The 19,454-nt window shown below is 37.5% G+C and overlaps 6 protein-coding genes across 8 annotated transcripts; 4 read left to right on the forward strand and 2 right to left on the reverse strand.

Annotated features, from left to right (window-relative positions):
* Positions 1 to 14: 14 nt before the first annotated feature.
* LOC17896295 (G-type lectin S-receptor-like serine/threonine-protein kinase At1g61490) lies at positions 15 to 3,655 on the forward strand. The gene is made up of 7 exons (XM_006300244.2): positions 15 to 1,669; positions 1,800 to 1,913; positions 2,175 to 2,326; positions 2,402 to 2,612; positions 2,712 to 2,949; positions 3,052 to 3,202; positions 3,296 to 3,655. Exons 1-7 carry the CDS (start codon positions 415 to 417, stop codon positions 3,587 to 3,589), a joined length of 2,415 nt encoding a protein of 804 aa, XP_006300306.1. The 5' UTR covers positions 15 to 414; the 3' UTR covers positions 3,590 to 3,655.
* Positions 3,656 to 3,684: 29 nt separating this feature from the next.
* LOC17896345 (G-type lectin S-receptor-like serine/threonine-protein kinase At1g61480) lies at positions 3,685 to 8,108 on the forward strand. Its single transcript, XM_023787281.1, has 9 exons — positions 3,685 to 3,849; positions 3,951 to 3,976; positions 4,439 to 6,141; positions 6,272 to 6,382; positions 6,504 to 6,670; positions 6,748 to 6,958; positions 7,046 to 7,283; positions 7,367 to 7,517; positions 7,609 to 8,108. The coding sequence occupies exons 3-9, from the start codon at positions 4,887 to 4,889 to the stop codon at positions 7,900 to 7,902; spliced, it is 2,427 nt and encodes an 808-aa protein (XP_023643049.1). The 5' UTR covers positions 3,685 to 3,849; positions 3,951 to 3,976; positions 4,439 to 4,886; the 3' UTR covers positions 7,903 to 8,108.
* A 356-nt stretch (positions 8,109 to 8,464) lies between these two features.
* Positions 8,465 to 11,811, forward strand: LOC17894057 (G-type lectin S-receptor-like serine/threonine-protein kinase At1g61480). Of its 2 annotated transcripts, none has more exons than XM_023787282.1 (7): positions 8,465 to 9,919; positions 10,050 to 10,160; positions 10,258 to 10,448; positions 10,528 to 10,738; positions 10,842 to 11,079; positions 11,170 to 11,320; positions 11,414 to 11,811. In XM_023787282.1, the coding sequence occupies exons 1-7, from the start codon at positions 8,671 to 8,673 to the stop codon at positions 11,708 to 11,710; spliced, it is 2,448 nt and encodes an 815-aa protein (XP_023643050.1). In that variant the 5' UTR covers positions 8,465 to 8,670; the 3' UTR covers positions 11,711 to 11,811. The 2 variants fall into 2 exon arrangements, with proteins under 2 accessions (XP_023643050.1, XP_006300922.1); XM_006300860.2 differs by having other exon boundaries at positions 10,282 to 10,448.
* A 535-nt stretch (positions 11,812 to 12,346) lies between these two features.
* On the reverse strand, positions 12,347 to 12,772 carry LOC17895721 (S-protein homolog 14). Its single transcript, XM_006301014.1, has one exon. It carries the CDS (start codon positions 12,770 to 12,772, stop codon positions 12,347 to 12,349), a length of 426 nt encoding a protein of 141 aa, XP_006301076.1.
* A 597-nt stretch (positions 12,773 to 13,369) lies between these two features.
* LOC17894268 lies at positions 13,370 to 14,441 on the reverse strand. 2 transcript variants are annotated; one of them, XM_023788104.1, is made up of 4 exons: positions 14,350 to 14,441; positions 14,110 to 14,272; positions 13,921 to 13,981; positions 13,370 to 13,849 (listed from the first exon to the last, which is right to left on the reverse strand). In XM_023788104.1, the coding sequence occupies exons 1-4, from the start codon at positions 14,407 to 14,409 to the stop codon at positions 13,663 to 13,665; spliced, it is 471 nt and encodes a 156-aa protein (XP_023643872.1). In that variant the 5' UTR covers positions 14,410 to 14,441; the 3' UTR covers positions 13,370 to 13,662. The 2 variants fall into 2 exon arrangements, with proteins under 2 accessions (XP_023643872.1, XP_006301802.1); XM_006301740.2 differs by having other exon boundaries at positions 13,921 to 14,014.
* Positions 14,442 to 15,223: 782 nt separating this feature from the next.
* On the forward strand, positions 15,224 to 18,506 carry LOC17894390 (G-type lectin S-receptor-like serine/threonine-protein kinase At1g61440). Its single transcript, XM_023788307.1, is given in 8 exon segments — positions 15,224 to 16,518; positions 16,520 to 16,626; positions 16,739 to 16,840; positions 17,028 to 17,179; positions 17,246 to 17,456; positions 17,546 to 17,783; positions 17,876 to 18,026; positions 18,113 to 18,506. Coding segments are annotated over 8 exon segments (2,403 nt in total). The 5' UTR covers positions 15,224 to 15,373; the 3' UTR covers positions 18,410 to 18,506.
* The last annotated feature ends 948 nt before the right edge of the window (positions 18,507 to 19,454 follow it).

Here is a 19,454-nt window from a genome sequence, read left to right on the forward strand (position 1 = left end):
ACAAGTCCCTGAGTTTTGCTTTTCCTTGCTTACTTTCGCACTTCGCTTCTTAGTTGAATAATTTGATTGATCCATAATTTCGTCTTAGAGTGTAGATGTCTATCGTTCATTGGTTCTAGGGTCAACTTGAATGGTTGATTCGGTTAAAAGGTTAGATTTCTCTGTGGAAACATAAGTATTTGTGCTGAAGTTATTTGTGGATGAAGTAATTCATATTATTATTATATAAGGTATAAGTTATTTGTGGATGAAGTAATGGAGAATTTTGCAACATAACTGTGCTGTGGTCAGCGTTGTTTTGGGTACTTAGTCCTCACACAATTCCCTGATATTGTTTTCATGAATTACTTCTTGTTAATTAAATAATACTTTGTTTCTTAAAATTACTCTGAAATATATAGTTCTTGGAGGCACATGGGGAAGAAGAGGACCGTGTTCTTTGCTTGTTTGCTCTTGTTTACCATGCTATTAAGTTTTACCAATGCAGGAATAACGACAGAAAGTCCTCTGTCAGTAGGCCAAACTCTCAGTTCCTCTAATGGTGATTATGAATTGGGGTTCTTCAGTCCTAATAACTCGCAACATCAATATGTCGGAATCTGGTTCAAGGGTATCATTCCGCAAGTGGTTGTGTGGGTGGCAAATAGAGAAAAGCCTATTACAGACTCCACTGCAACTCTCGCTATCAACAACAATGGAAGTCTTAAGTTATTTAATGGCAAACATGGCGTTGTGTGGTCAACTGGAGAAGCTTTTGAATCTAGCGGCTATGAAGCAGAGCTTAGAGACAACGGAAATCTAGTTGTCATAGACAATGTTTCGGGAAGAACCGTATGGGAAAGCTTTGCGCATCTTGGTGATACTATGCTCCCTTTTTCAGCCCTCATGTATAATCCCGCCAGCGGTGAGAAGCGGGTGCTGACTTCGTGGAAAAGTTCCAGCAATCCATCGCCTGGTGAATTTGTAGGTCAGATTACACCACAAGTCCCATCACAGTTGCTTATTACGAGAGGCTTGACACCTTACTATAGAACCGGTCCATGGGCTAAAACAAGGTTTACGGGGATACCGCTAATGGATGACACATATACAAGTCCATTCAGCCTTCATCAGGATGCAAATGGATCAGGATCCTTTACTTATGTTGATAGAAACTTCAAACTTTCACGTATAGTCTTAACATCAGAGGGATCCATGAAGAGGTTTCGGCATAATGGAACAGATTGGGAATTGAGTTACAAGGCTCCAGCCAATTCATGCGATATTTACGGTGTATGTGGACCGTTTGGGTTGTGTGTTGTGTCAGTACCTTTAAAGTGTCAATGCTTTAAAGGATTTGTTCCTCATTCCATTGAGGAGTGGGAAAGAGGAAACTGGACTGGGGGTTGTGTGAGGCGTACTGAACTACATTGTCAAGGCAGCTTTACTGGAAAAGATGTAAACATTTTCCATCCTGTTGCTAACATAAAGCTTCCAGACTTTTATGAATATGCAAGTTCTGTGGATTCAGAAGAATGCTACCAAAGTTGCTTGCACAATTGTTCTTGCTTGGCCTTTGCTTATATCCATGGAATAGGGTGCTTAATGTGGAACCAAGATTTAATGGATGCAGTGAAATTTTCTGCAGGAGGTGAAATTCTTTCCATACGTCTTGCACGTTCTGAACTAGGTACGGGTTTTAAGATAACCCGAAAGAGTTACTTACTCAATTTTACTACTTTATCTTTAAATCCATTGTTAGTGTTCTCTTTGGTAGCAGTATGGTTTATTATTTGATTTATTTTTGTTTCTTATATCAGATGTAAGTAAGTCCAAGAAAACCATTGTTGCTAGTGTTTTGAGCTTGTCTCTGTTTGTGATATTGGCTTCTGCTGCGTTTGGTTTCTGGAGATACAGAGTGAAGAAACATAATGGTACACACTGATGACCTTTCTATTTCTCAAATCATTTTTTTATTGTTTGTTTATTCATTTGCTTGCCAATAAAACGTTTGTAGGGTCTAATATATCTGTTACAAATGATCGACAACTAAAAATAGTAAAACAGAGTTTTTCCACAACAAAAACTTACACTAAATCGATGCACTTATTAATGTTTTTCTTTTTGGTATCTTGGCTTTGGTTTGTTTCAAAAAATGTTAAGCGCTAACACATGAGTTCTTGCTCAAATTTCAGCTCATATATCGAAGCATGCATGGAGGAATGATCTGACACTACAAGATGTCTCAGGTTTAGAGTTCTTTGACATAAATACCATTCAAAATGCCACCAATAATTTTGGTCTATCAAACAAACTCGGACAAGGTGGATTTGGTTCCGTTTACAAGGTCAGAAACCTTAAAATCGTCTTTGTTATACTCATTTTTCTATTCAGTTGAGATGACATTTGCAAATTGTTTCAGGGAAATATGCAAGATGGTAAACAAATCGCAGTAAAACGGCTCTGTAGCAGCTCTGGACAGGGCAAGGATGAATTTATGAATGAAATAGTACTCATCTCAAAACTCCAACATAGAAACTTAGTCCGGGTTTTGGGATGTTGCATCGATGGAGAAGAGAAGCTATTGATTTATGAGTTTATGTTGAACAAAAGCCTTGATACTTTTGTCTTTGGTGGGTCACTTCTTGCGCCTCTTTCTCTTTCAGTTAGCAGCTTCTTTTTTCAATGTGGACCTTCTTATCTGAATTGTTTTATACGGTTTTGTTTCTTAGATAAAAGAAAAAAGCTCGAGCTTGATTGGCCTAAGAGATTTGATATCATTCAAGGTATTGCTCGTGGGCTTCTCTATCTCCATCGTGACTCACGGCTCAAGGTAATTCACCGAGACCTGAAGGTCAGCAACATTCTTCTGGACGAGGGAATGAACCCGAAAATATCAGATTTTGGATTGGCTCGGATGTACCAGGGAACCCAATATCAGGACAAAACTCGCAGGGTTGTAGGAACTCTGTAAGAACCTATCTTTTAATAACATGCTTGACAAGATTCATTGTTATGTTAGTCAAAATCAAACAGGGTAATATATATGATACTACGTTATTTTTTGAGCAGAGGATATATGTCTCCTGAGTATGCATGGACTGGAGTATTCTCTGAGAAATCAGACATCTATAGCTTTGGAGTTCTACTGTTAGAAATCATCAGCGGAGAGAAGATCTCACTGTTCAGCTATGGTGAAGAAGGAAAAACACTTCTTGCATATGTAAGTTAATTCTTAAGGTTTTCATTCCATTTAAAGAGGATTTTCAAAGAAGTTCTTGCTCTGATACTCATAAGATATGAAACGAAACAACAGGCATGGGAATCTTGGTGTAAATCCAAAGGAGTTGATCTTTTGGACCAAGATATTGCTAATTCATGTCACCCATCTGAAGTTGGAAGGTGTGTTCAGATTGGGCTGCTCTGTGTTCAACACCAACCTTCAGACAGACCCAACACACTTGAGTTGCTCTCTATGCTCACCTCAACATCAGTTCTTCGACCACCAAAACAACCCACATTTGTAGTTCACTCTAGAGATGATGAATCTCTGTCTAAAGATTTGATCACTGTCAATGACATGACCCAATCTGTGATCCTTGGGCGTTAAGAAATAAATAATGCAACTTTGTGGAATTGATAAACTTTTCCTTTATTCATTCATTATTCACGTCTCTTTTTAACAAAAAAAACTTACGTCATAGTATAAATTATTTATGCTTCAGAACAATTTTTTTATCCCTTAAGTTAGTGACCTTTGGGATTAGTTATGCTCACTTTCGTATGGTTTGAGTTAGACTGGGGATATTAGGGTCGGTCCAACAATATTAGCAAACAGTGAACGTTTTGGGTATGCATTGGAGGTGTTCGGTAAAATGTCTGAACGAGATTATACCTAGTCTGCAGTTCAAGAAAGTTAAAAGTTTGTTGTCATATGATCTGATTGATTGATTAGTGTTTATCTTTCGCAGGTTCTGGACTGAAAGAACAATCTAAGGTCAAGTGACGTGTGATTGATTCTTTAAGTCAGGCTGAAAATTCTCATCTTTCTAATTGATGCAGAGTATTTATACCTAACAAAAACATGATTTTGACAATGTTACTATGTGAGATCAAATTTTGTTATGAATTTGATATTTTTTTCGTTTAGTAGTGATTTGCAAATCGTATTACTGTTATGTCAAATCAAATTTTTATCCAGAAATATGAATTTAAGGAAAGAGTCTGTTTTCTCAACGACTGATAGAGAATCATGCGCTGAATCTGTTCGGTAAAATGCCTGAACGAGGTGTTAGGTTCTCAAAGCTGATCAAATCAAGTCGTCTGCAATATCAGATAAAGTAGTGGGATTTTGCATATAGTAAATGAGTGTGTAGATCATCAGTTTCTTTTGCGTTATAATGAAACCATTCACAGTTCTTAAGAAAGATCTTAATGAACGTTTATGTATCTTTAGCAGGTTCTGGAGCTGGAAAAGACACGTTAACACCACAACATTTTAAGCACAGGTCAAGTTGAAAATTCTCACATCTTTTGTATTGATGCAGAATATATATGCCTATCTTTGACTGGTTCTTGGCCTAAACAAAGCTATACTAATGGAACATGAAAATGACAATTCTATAAGTATTAAATTGTCAGCGTTGCTATGTGAGGCCAAATGTTGATTGGGTAGAAAAGCTGCACTTCTTTCTTTCTTTCTTTTTTTGTCAATAAAAAGTTTAGACTTTTGCGTGATAATTACATAAGTATTGTAATTTGTTTTGTATTACTAAGTTTTCTAGAACATCAGTGCATTCTGGTCAACATTGTGTATAGGTGCGTGAGAATAGTCTAATAAGCCACTTCTTAACATGTTTCTTCCTTCTAATTGATTGGAAAAATAGTTCTTGTAAATACAAATACAAATGGGAAAAAAGAGGATCATGTTCTTTGCTTGTTTGCTCTTGTTTACCATCTTTTTAAGTTTTAGCTATGCAGGGATAACCAAAGAAAATCCTTTGTCAATAGGACAAACTCTTAGCTCCTCTAATGGAGTTTATGAGTTGGGGTTCGTCAGTCCTGATAACTCTCAGAATCAGTATCTCGGAATCTGGTTCAAGGGCATTATTCCCCAGGTTGTTGTGTGGGTGGCAAATAGAGAAAAGCCTGTAACAGACTCTACCGCAAAGCTCTCTGTCAGCAGCAATGGAACTCTTCTGTTACTTACTGGCAAAGATGGCGTTGTTTGGTCCACGGGAGAAGTTTCTGCAACTACCGGGTCTCGTGCAGAGCTTACTGACAACGGAAATCTAGTTGTCATCGACGATGTTTCTGGAAGACCTCTATGGGAAAGCTTTCAGCATCTTGGTGATACAATGCTGCCTTTCTCAACCTTGATGTATAATCTCACCACAGGTGAGAAACGGGAGTTGACTTCTTGGAAAAGTGAGAACGATCCGTCGCCTGGCGAATTTGTGGTTCAGGTTACTTCGCAAGTACCAGCACAGGTGTTTATTATGAAAGGCTCAAAACCATATTGGAGAAGCGGTCCATGGGCTAAAACAAGATTCACGGGGATCCCGCTAATGGATAATTCATATACAAGTCCATTCAGCCTTCAGCAGGATGCAAATGGGTCTGTATCCTTCACATATTTAGAAACCAAATCCAAAATTTCACGAATAATGATAACACCAGAGGGCATACTGAAGATTTATCAGCAGAGTGATAATGATTGGGAATTAGATTTTGAGGCTCCAGACGATCCATGTGAACGGTACGGTTTCTGTGGACCTTTTGGTTTCTGTGTTGTGTCAGTACCTCCAAAGTGTAAATGCTTCAAAGGATTTGTACCAAAATCCACCGAGGAGTGGAAAAGAGGAAACTGGACTAATGGTTGTAAGAGACGTACCGAACTACATTGCCAAGGAAACTCTACTGGAAAAGATGCAAACGGTTTCAGTCCTGTTCCTAACATACAGATTCCAGACTTTTATGAATTTGCAAATTTTTTGGACGCTGGAGAATGTCAGAAAAGTTGCCTCCACAATTGTTCTTGCTTGGCTTTTGCGTATATCAATGGAATAGGGTGCTTAATGTGGAATCAAGACCTAATAGACACTGTGCAATTATCTCCAGGAGGGGAAATTCTTTCCATTCGTCTTGCACGTTCTGAACTAGGTACGGCGTATAAGATTACAGGAAATAGCTATTCCGTCAATTACAGCTTTATGTTCGACTTCAGTGATAGTGTTATCTTTAGTAGCAGCATGGCTTATTGTTAATTTTTCCTCCGTCTTATAAATCTCAGAGGGAAATGAGCGTAACAAGATCATTACTGCTAGTATTGTGAGCCTTTCTCTTTTTCTCGTAATGGCTTCTGCTGCGTTTGGTTTCTGGAGATACAGAGTGAAACATAATGGTAACATATTCATGACTTCATCTCTATATTGATCTCTTGTAGTTTATTTACAGTATTCATTTTCTTGCTAATGGTAACAGACTGATGATCTTATTATCCATTCTTGATACACTTGTTTCAGCTTATATATCAAAGGTTCTTGTTTCACAAGATGCATGGAGTAATGATTTGAAAGCACAAGATGTCCCTGGTTTGAATTTCTTTGAGATAAATACCATTCACACTGCCACAAATCATTTCAGTCTCACAAATAAACTCGGACAAGGTGGATTTGGCCCAGTATATAAGGTCAGAATTTTTAACCTCTGTAGTCTTTTCTGTTCTTTGTTTATGCTCTCCAGATGACCTTCTGCAATCTATTTCAGGGAATGCTGCAAGATGGGAAAGAAATTGCTGTAAAACGGCTTTCTAGCAGCTCGGGTCAGGGCAAAGAGGAGTTCATGAATGAAGTAGTACTTATCTCAAAACTTCAACATAAAAACTTAGTTCGGATTTTGGGATGTTGCATTGAAGGAGAAGAAAACCTATTGATTTATGAGTTCATGATGAACAAAAGCCTTGATACTTTTCTCTTCGGTGATTGCCTCATTTCTTTTCTATAAGCAGCTCTTTCTCTACATGGAAATGTCTTATCTGAAAGTTTCTACACCGTTTCTTCTGTAGATTCAAGAAAAAAACTTGAGATAGACTGGCCAAAGAGATTTGATATCATTCAAGGTATTGCGCGTGGAATTCACTATCTCCATCGTGACTCACACCTCAAGGTAATTCACCGAGATCTGAAGGTTAGCAATATTCTTCTGGACGAGAAGATGAACCCAAAAATATCAGATTTTGGATTGGCTCGGATGTATCAGGGAACAGAATATCAGGAAAACACTCGCAGAGTTGTAGGAACTCTGTAAGAATCTATTTTGAAACATGCTTAACAAGATTTATTGTAATATTGGTAAACATATATGAAACTTTCTCATCTTTTCTCAGAGGATATATGGCTCCAGAGTATGCATGGACAGGGATGTTCTCTGAGAAGTCTGACATCTACAGCTTCGGAGTTCTTCTGGTAGAAATCATCACCGGAGAGAAGATCTCAAGATTCTGCTATGGAGAAGAAGGAAAAAACCTTCTTGCATATGTAAGTAAGACTTTAGGTTTTCCATACAATTGCAAATGTTTCAAAACGTTTCTTGCTCTTATATTCTTAAGATCTGAAAACTAAACAATAGGCGTGGGAATCTTGGTGTGGAACTGGAGGAGTTGATCTTCTGGATAAAGACGTTGCTGATTCATGTCGCCCGTTAGAAGTTGAAAGATGTGTTTGGATAGGTTTGCTCTGTGTCCAACACCAACCTGCAGACAGACCCAACACACTTGAGTTGTTGTCTATGCTCACTACAACATCAGATCTTCCACCACCAAAACAACCCACATTTGTAGTGAACAATAGAGATGACGAATCACCATCAAGGAGGTTGATCACTGTCAATGAGATAACACAGTCTCTGATCCTTGGGCGTTGAGAATGGATGTGTAATGACAATTGTTGAATTGATTTTTTGTTTTAGAGTAAGACTTGGCCATAGTTATGAATGTTAGAAAGCTGAGTTTTAATGAAGAGATGGTTTTATTGTTTGGACAAAAGTCTTTTTTCTTGCTTACTAGCTGTCATGTTGTATATAACAACAATCAAACTGATCCCTGAACGAGGTGATAGGTTCTCAAAGCTGGTAAGATCAAGTCGTCTGCAATATCAGATAAAGTAGTGAGATTTTGCATATAACAAATGAGTCTGTAAGATCATCAGTTTCTTTTTGCGTTATAATGAAACCATTCACATCTGTTTCTGGTACCATTAAGAAGTATCTGGTTCATAAACGTTTATGTATATATCTTTCAAAGGTTCTGGAGCCGGAAAAGACACGTTAACACCACAACAATTTAAGCACAGGTCAAGCTGAAAATTCTCATCTTTTTATATTGATGCAGAATATAGATGTCTATCTTTGACTGGCTCTCTTCTTTTTGTATTGATGAAAATTTTAGATTTTTGTATTGATGCAGAATATTAATAAGAAAAGTTAGACTTGTTTGTTTCTTTCGACTTTTACGTGATCATTACATAAATATTGAATTTTGTTTCGTATTACTAAGTTTTCGAGAACATTAGTGCAGTCTGGTCAACATTGTTTATAGGTATGTGAGAATAGTCTAACAAGTTACATTTTAACATGTTCCTTCCTTCAAATTGATTGCAAGAAGAGATTTCTTTCTTGTAAATACATACAGAGATGGGGAAAATAAGGATCATGTTCTTTGCTTATTCGCTCTTGTTTACCATCTTTTTAAGTTTTAGCTATGCAGGGATAACCAAAGAGAGTCCTTTGTCAATAGGACAAACTCTTAGCTCATCTAATGGAGTTTATGAGTTGGGGTTCTTCAGTCCTGTTAACTCTCAGAATCTGTATGTCGGAATCTGGCTCAAGGGCATTATTCCCCAGGTTGTTGTGTGGGTGGCAAATAGAGAAAAGCCTGTAACAAACTCTACCGCAAAGCTCTATGTCAGTAGCAATGGAAGTCTTCTGTTACTTACTGGCAAACATGGCGTTGTGTGGTCCACGGGAGAAGTTTCTGCAACTAACGGGTCTCGTGCAGAGCTTACTGACAACGGAAATCTAGTTGTCATCGACGATGTTTCTGGAAGACCTCTATGGGAAAGCTTTCAGCATCTTGGTGATACAATGCTGCCTTTCTCAACCTTGATGTATAATTCCACAGGTGAGAAAAGGGTGTTGACTTCTTGGAAAAGTAAGAACGATCCCTCCCCTGGCGAATTTATGGTTCAGGTATCACCGCAAGTACCATCACAGCTATATATTATGAGAGGCTCAAAACCGTATTGGAGAAGCGGTCCATGGGCTAAAACAAGATTCACGGGGATACCGCTAATGGATGATTCTTATTCAAGTCCATTCAGCCTTCAACAGGACGCAAATGGGTCCACATCCTTCCGTTTTTTAGAAACAAAAGCCAAAAGTTCACGAATAATGATAACATCAGAGGGCTTACTGAAGATTTATCGGCCAAATGTGACTGACAGGGAATTAGATTTTGAGGCAGACGGTCCATGTGAACGGTACGATGTGTGTGGATCTTTTGGTTTTTGTGTTGCGTCAGTACCTCCAACGTGTAAATGCTTCAAAGGGTTTGTACCAAAATCCAAGGAGGAGTGGAAAAGAGGAAATTGGACTAATGGTTGTAAGAGACGTACCGAACTACATTGTCAAGTAAACTCTACTGTAAAAGATGCAAACGGTTTCAGTCCTGTTCCCAACATACGGATTCCAGACTTTTATGAATTTGAAACTTTTTTGGACGCTGAAGGATGCCAGAAAAGTTGCCTCTACAATTGTTCTTGCTTGGCTTTTGCTTATGTCAATGGAATAGGGTGCTTAATGTGGAACCAAGACCTAATAGACACTATGCAATTATCTCCAGGAGGGGAAATTCTTTCCATTCGTCTTGCACGTTCTGAACTAGGTACGGCTTATAAGATAATAGGGAATATCTACTCCGTCAATTACAGCTTTATCTTCCACCTCAATGACAGTATGCTCTTTAGTAGCAGCATGGCTTATTGTTTATTTGTCTTCCGTCTTATAAATCTCAGAGGGAAATGAGCGTACCAAGATCATTACTGCTAGTATTGTGAGCCTTTCTCTTTTTGTGATTATTGCTTCTGTTGCGTTTGGTTTCTGGAGATACAAAGTGAAACATAATGGTAACATACTCATGACTTCATCTCAATATTGATCTCTTGTTGTTTATTTACAGTATTTACTTTCTTGCTAATGGTAATACAAAGATGACCTTATTAGCAATGCCATATACTCTTGTTTCAGCTTTTAGATCAAAGGTTCTTGTTTCACAAGATGCCTGGAGTAATGATCTGAAAGCACAAGATTTCCCTGGTTTAAATTTCTTTGAGATAAATACCATTCAAACTGCTACAAATAATTTCAGTCTCACAAATAAACTTGGACAAGGTGGATTTGGCCCAGTTTATAAGGTCAGATAACTTTTAACCTCTATGCTCTTTTCTGTTCATTGTTTGTTCTCTCCAAATGACCTTCTGCAATCTGTTTCAGGGAGTGCTGCAAGATGGGAGTGAAATTGCTGTAAAACGGCTTTCTAGCAGCTCGGGGCAGGGGAAAGAAGAGTTCATGAATGAAATAGTACTCATCTCAAAACTTCAACATAGAAACTTAGTTCGGATTTTGGGATGTTGCATTGAAGGAGAAGAAAAGCTATTGATTTATGAGTTCATGATGAACAAAAGCCTTGAAACTTTTCTCTTTGGTGAGTCCTTTCTTGCCTCGTTTCTTTATTATTAGCATCTTTGTCTCTACAAGGAACTGTCTTATGTCTTATCTGATTGTTTATACGTTGTATTGTTGCTTAGATTCAAGGAAAAAGCTTGAGATTGACTGGTCAAAGAGATTTGATATCATTCAAGGTATTGCGCGTGGAATTCACTATCTCCATCGTGATTCACAACTCAAGGTAATTCACCGAGATCTGAAGGTTAGCAATATTCTTCTGGACGAGAAGATGAATCCAAAGATATCAGATTTTGGATTGGCTCGGTTGTATCAGGGAACCGAATACCAGGACAAAACTCGTAGGGTTGTAGGAACTCTGTAAGACTCTATTTTCAAAAACATGCTTAACAAGATTCATAGTTGTAATCTTATATTGATCTTGTGTGAAAGTATTTGATGTTTTCACAGAGGATATATGGCTCCTGAGTATGCATGGACTGGGATGTTTTCTGAAAAATCCGACATCTACAGCTTCGGAGTTCTACTCTTAGAAATCATCAGCGGAGAGAGGATCTCAAGATTCAGCAATGGCGAAGAAGGAAAAAACCTTATTGCATATGTAAGTTAGACTTAAGGTTTTCACACACTTGACAATGTCTCAAAACTGCTTACAATATCTTGCTGATTCATAAGATCTAAAATTAAACAACAGGCGTGGGAATCTTGGTGTGGAACTGGAGGAGTTGGTCTTTTGGATCAAGATCTTGCTGATTCATGTCACCCCGTAGAAGTTGAGAGATGTGTTCAGATAGGTTTGCTCTGTGTCCAACACCAACCTGCCGACAGGCCCAACACGCTTGAGTTACTGTCTATGCTAACCACAACATCCCCAGATCTTCCACTACCAAAACAACCCACATTTGTAGTATACACGAGAGAGGACGTATCACCATCTAGGAGGTTGATAACTATCAATGAGATAACACAGTCTGTGATCATAGGGCGGTGAAAAATTATGTGATTTAAACTGTAGAATTGATGTGTATGCTTGATTTGTTCACGAAAGAAATCAACTTTTGAATGTTGATAACTTCACACCGTTCATGCTTATTGTAAGCTACTCTTTTTGCATTAAGTAAATATAGAAAATTACTATAAAATATGAGCTTCCAATTTGGTACACCAGTGATTTACTATAGAGTTTGAATTGGCATTGCATTCCTAATTACTAAAGAACTTATAATTGTCCAGATTTGACAAAACTGATTTTGTGTTTTGTACTTAATGTGAGAACTTGTGTGCAGCAGTGTAAGTTCCTAAATTGAGAACTGGATTAATTTTAGGAACTTCTTTACTCTCCGTTCCATTATATAAGAGTTTTTATTGTCTAAAATCACAAAAATTAAGAAACAGTAAGTAATATATCATTAAAAAAAATCAACCAATAGAAATTTAAATAATCAAAATTATCAAATCAATATAATAATTTCTTAGAAATTTGTGAAAATCTTATAAAATAGAACAAAAATAAAAGTCTTAAAAAAACTTATATAGTGAAATGGAAGGAGTATTAGATAGATACTGGGATTTATATTGCTGCAAATTATATAAAGATGAAAAAAGTTTATCATTGTGGTCGTAAACATTATTTAGTTGTGTTCCATGGATAAATGAACACTGGTGGGGGTCTTTGATTTCTGTTAATGTAAATCCCATCTTTTCTGGCGTACCAGTGGCGCATCGCATTACATCGACGAACGTTGGCCATTCTGTATGCTATAAACTCTCGATAAAACTGCATACGAATGCCATGTTTCAGAAGACAAGTCCATCTTGTCCTTTTGCCTATCTTGTCTCCGAATTTTATTCTTTTTGTGTCATTGTATTGTAAATGCTGCACGCCTAAGTTGTCGTCTCTTGAATGACAATGGTATTGGAGAACCAAACCGGGACCAAGATCGTTTGTAATTATAACTTCGTTACTCGGACATGGGAACATGTCGAAAAAAAATGCTGCATTCAATCCAAAACACGACGTAACAACGAACGTAAATAATATCAAACGATTCATTTTTTTTTTGTTTTTGTTTTTTGTTTTTTTTGTTTGTACTAATGATTAAAGTGCAGTATATATAACTCTTGTGGCCTTAATAAATAGTTTAATTGAGAACAATAACATGAATTAATAATAGCAAGTGTCGAAAAGTATGGTTGACCAATCAAATAAAACCAATGGATTCAATCTTACAAAATTATAGATGAACCACAAACACTTAACAAAGCAATGAAGAAGGATAAATATTATAAGAAGCTGAGTTTCAATGAAGAGAGATGGTTTTATTGTTTGGACAAAAGTCTTTAATTCGTTGCTTTCTAGCTGCATATGTGTCATGTGGTATATAATCTTGTGATGAGCTTATTAGTTTTGACATTTGACGAAACAGCTCTCGTATCTTGCGGGATTTAGTCTTCTATTTCGACCTTGTTTCGTGGGCATAAAGTGTAAAGGACAATAAAAACATAAGAACAAAGAGAGAAGCATGAACAAACAAAATATAGAAGTTCCTAATGATCAGTACAATCAAGTGAAAGAAGGTTACTTTAGCTTCGTTTGCATCAACGGAAACATCGGTAATCGACATAGACAAGAAAAAAGTAGATGAAGTGATAAGCAAAAAAGAGATATCATCAATGGGTTTGGACGATTAAGACTCGAAGATATCAAAGAAGCTGTACGTTCTTAACCTGAGCAAAACCACCATTAGCCACTTCCAAGTCGAACTAACTAACCCGAGGTTGTCAACATCTGAACCCCGAATCAATAAACCGATTGTGAATCCATTAGAATCTAATCTAGTAATGTTTTATTTTGTTCTTTTAGTTAAAGAACAAGTGACTAGTCGTACTACTTAACATTCCACTCCAATCCAATGGCTGATATTTTCATCATACCATAAAACACTAATCAGACAACAGATTCCTCATTTCATCTTCCATGTAAGCCAAAATCGAGTTCTTCACATCCATGTTCTTCTCCTCCAACATCCGAACTTCGTTTTCGAGAAACTCCCTCTCCGAAAGTAAACTCCTTAATTCACTGTCTTCAATGTCACTCTGGAATCCAATACACATCTTCACAAACCCTTCCCTGGATTAAAAATATTCACATATCAATGCTTCTTAATCTAAGATTAGACAAAATCAAAATCAATGCTTTACCGCTTCTCTGTCAGCCTTGTAATGATCTCACTGTGCTCACTTCTCAAACGACAAATCTCATCTTCCAATAGCTTCAGAGAGTTTCTTGAATCAGCTTTTGAATGAAACAAACATCGTGATCGGAAATTTAACATGCGAATGTGAGAATTTTGAACAAAACCCTAAATCGATTAGGAAAAATTCAGAAACCTGTAACGGAGATCAAACCGCTGATCTCGAACTGAGAAGCAAGGAACGATTTAGTAAGCTCAGCTTCCTTGAGAGACAGAGACGATTCCATCTCAGAACACGCTCCGATCTGTGATTCGATCTCTCTCGTCACCTGAATGTTTGCTTCAATTTCCCGATTGACCTGTTTCATTCGATCACATCTCAAAAAGCTAAAATCGAGAAACCAAAGAAGAAGAAGAAGACGAAGTAGAGCAAAACCTGATCAAGCATGTCCTTGAAAATGGAGATCTGACATAGAATCGCACCTGAATCCTCCATCGTCAAATCGCTCTCTCTCGCTCTTGCTTCCGCCTCCGCTTCGTTTTAAATTCAAAATTCGAAGCCGTTAAGAGTAAGGGGAAGAAGATAAGATTTTTCTGGGCCTTATGGGCTTTTAAACAAAATCGGCCCAACACGGACCGATTCAGAAATCAGATTCTAGTCTTGTAGAAGTAGAATTGACCGTTGAAGTTGTCTTCTCTATGGTGATTGAGTGACACAGGCACACCAATGTTGACTGTTAAATTCTTCGGTTATTTTGGTCAGAAACAGTTTAACCCACATGTTTGGAGTCGCAAATGGCAATATATGTTGATTGGGACATCAGGATCCAACGGCTTTGTCGGACCTCTGAATGTTTTGATATGTATTACAAGTGTTCGATGAAATGCCTGAACCAGATTTATAATAGTCTCCAGTTCAAGAAAGCTGGTTCCGATGAATCCAGTGATATATAAAGTGTATTGTAAAGGTGAAAAAAACGTTTTTTTTTTTAATTAATATCATATCATTGTCATCTGATCCAAGAGTGTTGATGTTTATCATTTGCAGTTATCTGGATACTGAGTAAGAGCTAGCAAGTAGCAAGAACATGGGAACAGTGTGGTCAGTCAATGATGCATTCAGACTTCTCATCGTTCCAAATTTGGTGCCTATCTTATCACTGGCACTCATCCCAACAAGCAAGCTAATAAGGATATGGAAATAACAATGTTGCGTATTTGAATGGGTAAAAAGTTGGACTTTGTTTGTTATTAACTTACGTAACCATTGACAAATTAGTAGAGTAGAATATTGGAACATAAGTGCGGTAGAGTTTAGTCATTATTGTTTATTGGCTTGTGAATATAGTTTTCCAAAGTCACTGAGTTTTATTTTTCATTCTCTTGACTTTCTTGATTTTGTTATATGTTGGCTACTTAAACTTACGTAAAGAGGATAGTTATTGGAGAGAAACAAAAACATGGGAAAGAAGAGGATCATGTTCTTTGCTTATTTGCTCTTATTTGTCATCTTTATAAGTTTTAGTTTTGCAGGGATAACGAAAGAGAGTCCTCTGTCAATTGGAAAAACTCTCAGCTCCTCTAATGGTGTTTATGAATTGGGGTTCTTCAGTTTCAATAACTCCCAAAATCAGTATGTTGGAATCTGGTTTAAAGATATCTTTCCTCAGGTGGTTGTGTGGGTGGCTAATAGAGAGAAGCCTGTTACTGACCCCACGGCATATCTCGGTATCAGCAGCAATGGAAGTCTTTTGTTGTCTAATGGAAAAAATGGCGTTTTGTGGTCTACTGGAGATATTTTTGCATCTAAAGGGTCTCGTGCAGAGCTTACAGACACTGGAAATTTTGTTTTCATAGATAACGTTTCGGGAAATACTCTATGGGAAAGCTTTGAGCATCTTGGTAATACTCTGCTCCCTACGTCAACTATGATGTATAATCTTGTAACTGGCGAGAAGCGGGGGCTGACTTCTTGGAAAAGCTACACTGATCCATCGCCTGGTGAATTTTTGGTTAAGATTACACCGCAAGTGCCATCACAGGGATTTGTTATGAGAGGCTCGGTCCCTTATTATAGAACAGGTCCATGGGCTAAAACAAGGTTCACGGGGTTGCCGGAAATGGATGATTCATACACAAGTCCATTCAGCATAACCCAGGATGTAAATGGGTCAGGATACTTTTCATATTTTGAAAGATACTACAAACTTTCACGTATAGTTTTAACATCAGAGGGATCAATGAAGGTGTTACGGCATAATGGAATTGACTGGGAATCAAGCTACGAGGGTCCAGTTAATTCATGTGATATTTACGGTGCGTGTGGACCTTTTGGGTTATGTGTTGTATCAGTACCTCCAAAGTGTAAATGCTTCAAAGGTTTCGTTCCTAAATCCATTGAGGAGTGGAAAAGAGGAAACTGGACTAGTGGTTGTGTGAGGCGTTCCGAACTACATTGTCAAGGAAATTCTACTGGCAAAGATGCAAATGTCTTCCATACTGTTCCCAACGTAAAGCCTCCAGACTTTTACGAATATGCAAATTCTGTGGATGCTGAAGAATGTTATCAGAATTGCCTCCACAATTGTTCTTGTGTGGCCTTTGCGAACTCCTGGAATAGGGTGCTTAATGTGGAGCAAGGACCTAATGGACACAGTGCAATTTTCTGCTGGAGGAGAAGTTATTTCCATTCGTCTTGCACGTTCTGAGCTAGGTATGATAGTTTAAAAACTCTCTTCTTTTCCAGTTCTATCTTCTACCTCACTGTTGTTGATGTTTCGGTAGAAGCATGACTTATTGTTTGATTCTTGTCCTAAATTCCGCAGATATAAATAATGGCACGAAGTCCATTGTTGCTATTACAGTGAGCCTCATCCTATTTGTGATCTTGGGCTTTGCTGCGTTTGGTTTTTGGAGATCCAGAGCAGGTAACACATTGATGGCTATACTAATGAACAATCTCTTATTGCTCCTGTATTCATTTGATTGTCATTAACCTTAAATAAAAAGGGGTAAAACTCTTAATATGACGGATTCATATATGTTCTTTTGTTACATTGGTTACGGTTTCTTTAAAAATACTTAATATGCTCAAATTCTTAACCCAAATTTCAGCTCAAATGTCAAAAGATGCATGGAGAGATGACCTAAAATCACAAGATGTCCCAGGTTTAGAATTTTTTGAGATGAATACCATACAAACTGCTACCAATAATTTCGATCTATCAAACAAACTCGGACATGGTGGATTTGGTTCCGTTTACAAGGTAAGAAACTTTTTATACATTTTGCTATTTTATTCTCTGTCTTTCCTAAAGATCAACTTGTTTCAGGGAAAACTGCAAGATGGAAGAGAAATTGCGGTAAAACGCCTTTCTAGCAGCTCTGAGCAGGGAAAACAGGAGTTCATGAATGAAATAGTACTGATATCAAAACTCCAACACAGAAATTTAGTCCGCGTTTTGGGATGCTGCGTTGACGGAAAAGAGAAGCTATTAATTTACGAGTTTATGAAAAACAAAAGCCTTGATACTTTTGTCTTTGGTGGGTCACATTTTACCTATACCCTGTAGCTTCCCTTTCTATTTGTCGAACTGCTTAGCTAATAGTTTTTGGATTGCATTATCACTTAGATTCAAGAAATAGGCTTGAGTTAGATTGGCCAAAGAGATTCGATATCATTCAAGGTATTGCGCGTGGACTTCTCTATCTCCACCGTGATTCACGCCTCAAAGTAATTCACCGAGACCTGAAGGTCAGCAACATTCTTCTGGACGAGAAAATGAACCCGAAAATATCAGATTTTGGGTTGGCTCGGATGTTTCAGGGAACCCAATATCAGGACAAAACTCGCAGGGTTGTTGGAACTCTGTAAGAAACATCCTTTCATGACATATTAAACTAGATTGATAGTCATGATGTTCATATATTAATGTGGGTGAAACTATTTGATTTTTGAACAGAGGATATATGTCTCCTGAGTATGCATGGACTGGAGTATTCTCTGAGAAAACAGACATCTACAGCTTCGGAGTTCTACTGTTAGAAATCATCAGCGGAGAGAAGATCTCGAGGTTCAGCTATGGCGTGGAAGGAAAAGCACTTCTTGCATATGTAAGTCAGACTTGATGTTTTCATGCACTTGCAGAGGTTACAAAACGTTTATTGCTCTGTTTTCTTAAGATCTGAAACAAACACAGGTATGGGAATCTTGGTGTGAAACCCGTGGAGTTAATCTATTGGACAAAGCTCTTGCTGATTCTTGGCACCCATCTGAAGTTGGTCGGTGTGTCCAAATTGGTTTGCTCTGTGTCCAACACCAACCTGCAGACAGACCCAACACCCTTGAGTTGTTGTCTATGCTCACCACAACATCAGATCTTCCTCTGCCTAAACAACCCACATTCGCAGTGCTGACTAGAGATGACGAATCACCGTCTAATGATTCGATGATCACTGTCAATGAGGTGACAGAGTCTGTTATCCAAGGACGTTGAGCAACCATGTAATGGAACTGTAGAATTGGGATTATTCTCAAATGTTGATAACTTTAACTCAACTTCGTTGATTATTTTATTATGGAAACAGATAAAATTACATCCAAAGTTATATATACATTATTTGCAAAAAGGCGTGTTCAAAGAGTTCGTCATTTCCTAACTCGATCAAATGCCTAACCAAACAAATGTTGAAGGTTTAGAAACTAGGAGTTCAGATACATTTAGAGGTTACTAAGGCCTATAACAAATGTACAAATTAGTACGTCTGTAATCTCAAATCTCAATAGTGAGTTCTGTCTTCAGATAATCAGATTACTACCATGTTTGAAGAACTGCCTGAACGAAATACAAAATTTCGAAAGCTAGCCCCGTGCTTTGTGGTTGGGGCTGATGTTTAAATCCCGTGCAGTGTTTCAGGTGAGCTTCTTCTATAGGTTGTTGGACCTTCACGTTGTCTATCTGTATTGAAAGCAATTTATATATCTGTATTGTCTCTTGGAAAATGCAACAGATGCAAACTCTATGTTGGTTGACTTAGCAAAAGACCCAAACGAGGAAAGAAACATATCTACTAGTTATTTCCATGTTATTCGATGAAGAGTAACATGGAAATTTCCTGTTCAAGATGTTGTGTTTATACTTTATAATTACTGTCGTCGGCTATTAATAAAAACATAATCAATCAGTGTAATGCTTAATATATAACACTCCTTTAAATTTGTGTAGACAAATACGAGTACACATAAGAAACTTCTTGGTCAAGTAAGGTTTACTTTACTGCTTATTTTTAGATTATAGTTATAATTATTGTCGTCGGCTATAAAATAATCAAGTACTGTGAAATGCTTAATATATAGATTAGAGGATAACACTAATCTCAATGCTTAATATAATCAAGTAAGTACTCCTGCTAATCATATTGCCAACTTGTTGTATTGTAGATATAAACACATCAATTCCTTTTTCAATAAGACAAACTCTGAGCTCCTTGGCCGGAGTTTAAGAATTAGCAATGCATCTACTTAGCTGTATTGGTGTTTTG

This window comes from Capsella rubella, unplaced genomic scaffold, assembly GCF_000375325.1.
Source record: "Capsella rubella cultivar Monte Gargano unplaced genomic scaffold, Caprub1_0 scaffold_2, whole genome shotgun sequence".
In the NCBI taxonomy this organism is placed as follows: Eukaryota; Viridiplantae; Streptophyta; class Magnoliopsida; order Brassicales; family Brassicaceae; genus Capsella; species Capsella rubella.

Excerpts from the sequence above, each read along its gene's own strand:
- LOC17894268 (XM_006301740.2), bottom strand. The coding sequence starts at position 14,409 with ATGGAGGATTCAGGTGCGATTCTATGTCAGATCTCCATTTTCAAGGAC. Across the intron at positions 14,273-14,349 it reads TCAAGGACATGCTTGATCAG|GTCAATCGGGAAATTGAAGC; the intron begins GTTTTGCTCTAC and ends CGAATGAAACAG. Across the intron at positions 14,015-14,109 it reads CGGTTTGATCTCCGTTACAG|CTGATTCAAGAAACTCTCTG; the intron begins GTTTCTGAATTT and ends TTCATTCAAAAG.
- LOC17896345 (XM_023787281.1), top strand. The coding sequence starts at position 4,887 with ATGGGAAAAAAGAGGATCATGTTCTTTGCTTGTTTGCTCTTGTTTACC. Across the intron at positions 6,142-6,271 it reads TCTTGCACGTTCTGAACTAG|AGGGAAATGAGCGTAACAAG; the intron begins GTACGGCGTATA and ends TATAAATCTCAG. Across the intron at positions 7,284-7,366 it reads CGCAGAGTTGTAGGAACTCT|AGGATATATGGCTCCAGAGT; the intron begins GTAAGAATCTAT and ends ATCTTTTCTCAG.
- LOC17894057 (XM_023787282.1), top strand. The coding sequence starts at position 8,671 with ATGGGGAAAATAAGGATCATGTTCTTTGCTTATTCGCTCTTGTTTACC. Across the intron at positions 10,449-10,527 it reads GATTTGGCCCAGTTTATAAG|GGAGTGCTGCAAGATGGGAG; the intron begins GTCAGATAACTT and ends AATCTGTTTCAG. Across the intron at positions 11,321-11,413 it reads GAAAAAACCTTATTGCATAT|GCGTGGGAATCTTGGTGTGG; the intron begins GTAAGTTAGACT and ends ATTAAACAACAG.
- LOC17895721 (XM_006301014.1), bottom strand. The coding sequence starts at position 12,772 with ATGAATCGTTTGATATTATTTACGTTCGTTGTTACGTCGTGTTTTGGA.
- LOC17896295 (XM_006300244.2), top strand. The coding sequence starts at position 415 with ATGGGGAAGAAGAGGACCGTGTTCTTTGCTTGTTTGCTCTTGTTTACC. Across the intron at positions 2,950-3,051 it reads CGCAGGGTTGTAGGAACTCT|AGGATATATGTCTCCTGAGT; the intron begins GTAAGAACCTAT and ends TTTTTTGAGCAG. Across the intron at positions 3,203-3,295 it reads GAAAAACACTTCTTGCATAT|GCATGGGAATCTTGGTGTAA; the intron begins GTAAGTTAATTC and ends ACGAAACAACAG.